Source organism: Monopterus albus, unplaced genomic scaffold, assembly GCF_001952655.1.
Source record: "Monopterus albus unplaced genomic scaffold, M_albus_1.0 scaffold92.1, whole genome shotgun sequence".
Taxonomy (NCBI): Eukaryota; Metazoa; Chordata; class Actinopteri; order Synbranchiformes; family Synbranchidae; genus Monopterus; species Monopterus albus.
This window is the reverse complement of record NW_018127972.1, coordinates 3,014,917-3,020,767: the sequence shown is the minus strand read 5'-3', so window position 1 is coordinate 3,020,767 and position 5,851 is coordinate 3,014,917. Positions and strand designations below refer to the sequence as shown.

The window sequence follows — 5,851 nt, the reverse complement described above, 5'->3', positions numbered from 1 at the left end:
TGAGATCAGATGACCTCTCTGTTATTTTTCAGGGTATATAATTCACTGTTGCTTTTACATTCATTCTGATCTGATGCCATTTCACGTTCATTTGGCTTTGGTGCTCTGCAAAAATGCTTAGGTGCTGTGCCTAAGCCTTTCTATGGCAGGGAAAATTCTGATTATATTTATTAACAATTCAATGTAAGTAACAAAACACTTTACTTCTTTAAAGGGGCAGTCAGTGAAAAGAGGTGAAGGAGCTCTTTAAAGCCTGATAAAATACCCCTGATGATTTCATTGTGATGCCATCAGGGTTATGTCTGTCTGGATTTGGAAATGACATATCAGTTAGCCAATGCTGATACAGCTGAACTTATGCTTGTGATTTCATGCAGACACTTCATGGTAACAAACACAAGTGTGCTGGCTCTTATGTGAACTGACTTTCTCAGCACTGTATGCCACCACTTTGATACAGCCCACTGGATATGTTACTGTTATAATACATAGAACACTACACTGTTCTGTACCTCATGTAAGACACACATAGCTGTGTCAGAACCATGTGACAGAGAGGAAAGAAAGTGGCACCTGTATGTTTCTGAGGATTACAGAAAACATCAGCTCAATGAAGCTGCTACACTCACATTTCCAATAGCCAGAAGTGCTTTGTCAAAGAACAGGATCATCCCGAAGAAGAGGAAAAACACACCGAAGCCCGTTAATCCCATCCCAATCTCTGCAGGACACACACACACAGTAGAGAAATGAAAAATTATTCCTGTCAGGTTTGTCACTTAATTCTTATAATAAAATATACAGCTGGATACATGTAGTTAATGATTTATTACCATTTGTTCACTCAAGACCATTTGACACAGATTGAAATAATCAAAAAAGTGAGATTTAGATTATTATACGTGAACAAGTCAACCAAACATTCTCGGCAGAAGTATGTGCTACAGATTATGCATTTTATTTCAAGAAATGTTTCAGGCCAAGATTACAATCTGTTTTCATGTAGATAAATACAGGACACAGCGACTCATCCAGGTTATAATTTGTTCCTGGACATATTCAAACTAATTAGCTGAACGGTTTCGAGAGTTTGAGTGTATAGAAGTAGCCAATTTGTAGATATAAAAAAAGTAAACAATTAATGTGGGGATACTTCTAATAAGATGTAACACTGTGACACTGGAAATAGTCATTTCACTGGCTCCTCATTGGAGCCGACTGGATCTAGTCAAGGCGTCTGAAATAACTTATGGAAATAACGCTACAACAGAAATATACGTTACAGTTAACTCATACATAACAGTAGCTGGTTAGGTTTGTAGTAGAAAATAACTGTTCGCCATATGGGCCACGCTGTGTGCTATGCAACGATAGAAAAATTATAGCTAACTTTCCTCGCATTTAGCAACTAATTGCTAGTTAGCCAACTGCTGTAGCTCAAATGAAGCCGGTTTCATGGAGATTGTAGCAACCTGCAGAAATGTTCAAATAACAAAGGTCTTACTTTGGGAATCCGTTAGCGAAATCATCTTGACGCCGAATAAGCTGGCAAAGATAAAACAGATACAGATAAAACCTTATAGTAGATATTCGACTCCTTCTCTTGGAATAATGTGGATGACAGCTGCCACTACAGCAACAGCCACGTCTTCCGGAAACACACCTTCTCGCGATGTCATCTTCCGGAAGCGAACTGTGCCACATTCAAAGCATCAACTTCAACAGCGTCGTTCTTTACTGTCATAGTTAATATTCTTATCATCTGCAGTAGAGCCAGTGTAGAGTACAGCAAAGCAACTCTACTGATGAAAAAGAACAATAATATTTATTGACAAAGGGGAACATTACGACTTTCCATAAGTGTTTGTTTCTTGAATGCATCACACGGAGTTGCACTGGGAATTTTTGTAGTGTTTATGCTCTATCAGGTACGGCTGATCGGAACTTGAAATGACAGGATTTTTTTGCTCTAATCCAGATCTCCTATGATATGTATTAATCATCAATTGTATAAACTTTAATCGCGAAATAATTTAAAAGTAGGGCAAGGATGATAAAAGTGTGGCAGTATTCGAGCAAGACGTGGAATTTGTACGCAGCCTGGCAAGCAAAATGCAGGGCATATCATTACAACAATTTTAACCCCTGCCAAGAAGCGTCTTTTATTTTTTCTACCGGCGCGGTTTGCCTATAGCAACCGTGAAGTGGGTTCAGCAACAAGAGAAGCCCTCCCTGGACCGAGTTACTGAATGGTCAGTGAGTTGTGTTTGATTCTTTTTTTAAAGGTGTGTTCGAGGCGTGCACTAAATTGGCTCACGAATGTCCTGTTTGTTGCACAGTTTGTTTGTTTTTGCTAGAAAACAAGGCAGTGACAGAATGAGAGGTTGCTTCTCTAAATAAGATGCTTGCTCTAAATTTCCTGGTTTGGTTACAATATTGAGCTACAAGCTAAAAGCTAACAGTAAGCTGCTGCTCCCTGTGTGAGGAAGCAGGTGCAACATCGTTGAGTTTCCACTGAGTTAGCTTACATTAATGTGCATTCTATGTGGCTGGATGTTAATAGGACAAAATTAGCCTCTTAACGTTACTTTGTAGCCACAGTTTATGTTAGGTAAGTAGAAGTGCTCTGAAAACATAGTAGCTTCTGTTAAATTCGTTCTGGGGTGAACTTGTAGAGTTGGAAAATTAGGATAGCAATGTTCCACTAAGACTAATAATTTTAGTCATATATTCTAAATAAACTATAGCATAAATATTGTACATTTTCTTTTAATAAACAAATTATTGAATGTAAAGCACACAAATAGGCAGAATTTGTGTATTTGCTCACATGAAAAAATAATAAAATTATATGAGCACTATGGATAAAAGCATAGTCCGATAAGTGAAAAAATAGTATGAATCATAATAATAATAGGCTACATGATATACAATTAATTTCTACAGGATTGTCAGAAGAACAGCATTTGAGAAATAGGAAATTAAACAATAGTTTTGTCTTACAGTTTATCAAATCAACATTTCTGACAGTCCGGAGGTCAGCTCCCTTCTGCGCACATCAGTCTGAGGAACATGGATGGTGGTAGTGGAATTAACGGTGAGTCTTTCAGCCAAAACCCCAATACACACACTGTTATTTAATGCTATTAGATATTTAGATAGATGGGTAGATAGAGTACCTTATAAATCCATATGGGGAATAAGAGGATTTAATCACTGAACTGTTTTTGTCAGTTTTTTTTTTTGAATGAGAAATGAGCTTAACCTAATGAAAACCAAACAGTGCTATGATGTAAACTGCCACAGGTGATCCTGCAGTTGTTTTGTATTTAAGAGAATGTTGACATCATGGGTAAAAACAGCAGACAACGGTGCCACAGTCCCAAAGGGACACTGGGGGAGGTACAAAGAGAAAGAGATCATTAGCTGTAAAGGTGTGAGCCTCAGAGGATGTGTACCTGTAAATGTGTGAGACCTGGCAGTCTCACACTAGCTGCATAAAATCAGTGAGAGAACCTGCTGCATGTGATTTAATGTAATGCTTGATACTAGGATTGGGTACTGGGGCCTTGCAGTTGAGGTCACAGTTTCTAACAGTCACCATACTGGCACTAAAGGCTATTCTTGGGCATGCTAGCATGAAACTGCTGAAAGTAAAGTGAAGTTTCCACTGTTAGACTCCTATTGTGTTAAAAATGTCAAAAGAAATTCAAACCTATATTTAAGGTGTGCCGTATATCCACACTGGAACAACAAGCTAAATGTGGTGTTTAAATTGAAACACATATGCTACAATTGTTGTGTGTGTTGCCCTGCACGCTGCAATGCATGGAGGAGAGGTGCTGAACACAATTGTAAAATATCATCCCTCCCAATGAGAACCAGTAGGCTGTCTCAAAAAGAACCAATAAAACAACTAAAAAGCATTCGTTGAAGTGGAACAGAGTGTTTGCTTCATGGCTATTTTGGCAAAAAACAGTTTGTTAGGAGCAATAGCTTTGAAGTCATCTTGATATGACAACAGACACTTTGTCCCGTATTTATAGAAAGGTACAAGATCTTAATTTTTTACATAATAACAAATAAATTATGAAGTGCAGTGCCGTCTGTAGTAAAGTGTTAGCATAGAGTTAAGACGCATTATTGCCTCAGGGTTAATGCTAAAAAAGCTTGGGTAACAGCCTATAAAATTGAAATCGATAAAAAAAAGGTAGGATTTTTCAGTTTGTTTCTGTAGAATGAGAATCACATCAGTAATGGGTAGCACTCCTGGATTCAAGAATTTAAGCAGTCAGAGGAAGCTCTTCTACTAGAGGGTGTTTCTGTCACTTGTAAGACCCTGTAAGAGACAGCAGCTAACTGGTTAACTTAGTTGATTCTGCTGACAGTATTCCTGGTGTTTGTTCCTCTACAGATGTGCAGACAGAGCTGGACTCGGTGGAGGCTGAGCTGGAGCTGGTGCAGCTGCAGATTACAGAGCTCTTACAGAAGCAAGCTGAGCTAACTTCTCATAAGAATGCACTGTTGCAGCGACTGGAAGAGGCCTGTGACTCTGCACAGCCATCGTCCTCCTCATCCTCATCTTCCTCAAAGTCATCTGGAGCAGATCCTGTAATGAGCAAGCAGGAGATGCAGTGCTATGATGGCACAGGTATTGTTCATATATGGCTCCACAATTAGAGTCGGTCGGGTTTGTGTTTTGACCTGCATTAATCTCTTTATTTTTGGTAGATTTCCCATGGTCAAGAGAAGTAGAGCAGCACCTGAACGACTTGTTCCATTTATCCAAGTTCCGACCACTGCAGCTAAGGGCCATCAACCTGACCCTGTCGGGCGAAGATCTCTTTCTGGTGATGCCTACAGGAGGAGGAAAAAGCCTCTGCTACCAGCTGTCTGCAGTCTGCTCCAAAGGTACATTGAGACACACACAGAGTATTGGAGCCAAAGCCCTGTCCTCTTGATCACACATCACATTCACATTTCCTAAGAGAAACCCTGAGGGCTGACATAATTATTTATCATTCTGTCCTACTGTAATCACATGTACATCTGTGTGTGTGTGTGTGTTAGGTTTTACACTGGTTATCAGTCCCTTGGTGTCCCTGATGGAGGACCAGATCATGTACCTGAGATCGATCAATTTACCAGCAGTGACGCTGAATGCATCCAGTAGCAAGGTAACATCTTTCAGTTAGTTTATCTCTTCTTATTCTGATAAGCGACAAACTGCACAGACTTCTAGGGCTGCACTCTGACAGCTGGTAAGCGGATGCATCGGGTGAGGAGACTCTGAGATGACTCGCTGCAATACTACTTCTTTTTAGCTGTGTCATTGAACACAGGAGTAATGCAGGAACAGCATGACAGGCTGTAAACCATCTCAAAATGGCCACAAAACCACTCTAATCACAAAACTAACTGCAACAAAAACATAGATGGGTAATCACAACTTCTGAATCAGAAGCAGGTCCAACTTCCTGCACTGTCTGTTCTCTATCTTCCTGAACATATGTGTATCAAAACTTGTCGAAGAGTCACTTGTCTGTCTGTTTTTGGTATCATGGCTTAGTAGTAGGCCCTACAAAATGAGTAACCAAGGGACTCATGATTTAGAAGTGTTGTTTGACAAGGCAAAGTTATGTTCATTGTATCTAATACGGTGAAACTCAAGTACAAACCAAGTGGCAACCTCAGAGCCTGAAAAATGAAACCAGTGTGGAAGTATTAAAAGTGTTTCTCTAGCTCTCTAGCATGCTCCATTCATGCTGCAACTCTTTATACATTTTTGGATTAGCTGGAGTTAGGTGTAGTGAAGTGCTGCCAAGATGGCGAAGGCCAGACTTGAGCAAGT

The 5,851-nt window shown here is 39.7% G+C and overlaps 2 protein-coding genes across 3 annotated transcripts in view; one reads left to right on the top strand and one right to left on the bottom strand.

The window, feature by feature from the left end:
• The window catches only part of golt1ba (golgi transport 1Ba), a 6,996-nt gene extending 5,341 nt beyond the window's left edge, over positions 1–1,655 (bottom strand). Inside the window, exons 1-2 of the mRNA XM_020608264.1 lie at positions 1,505–1,655; positions 630–721 (exon numbers count right to left, since the gene is read on the bottom strand). Coding sequence (XP_020463920.1) covers positions 630–721; positions 1,505–1,529 — 117 coding nt within the window. The 5' untranslated portion in view covers positions 1,530–1,655. The remainder of the gene's footprint in view (positions 1–629; positions 722–1,504) is intronic.
• A 107-nt stretch (positions 1,656–1,762) lies between these two features.
• recql (RecQ helicase-like) overlaps positions 1,763–5,851 on the top strand; it is a 20,418-nt gene continuing 16,329 nt past the window's right edge. Inside the window, exons 1-5 of one of the 2 annotated variants that reach the window (XM_020608262.1) lie at positions 1,763–2,252; positions 3,006–3,097; positions 4,415–4,651; positions 4,732–4,911; positions 5,071–5,177. In XM_020608262.1, coding sequence (XP_020463918.1) covers positions 3,073–3,097; positions 4,415–4,651; positions 4,732–4,911; positions 5,071–5,177 — 549 coding nt within the window. In that variant the 5' untranslated portion in view covers positions 1,763–2,252; positions 3,006–3,072. Of the gene's footprint in view, positions 2,253–2,452; positions 2,612–3,005; positions 3,098–4,414; positions 4,652–4,731; positions 4,912–5,070; positions 5,178–5,851 lie in introns of those variants that run through there. The other variant, XM_020608263.1, reaches the window with a different exon arrangement.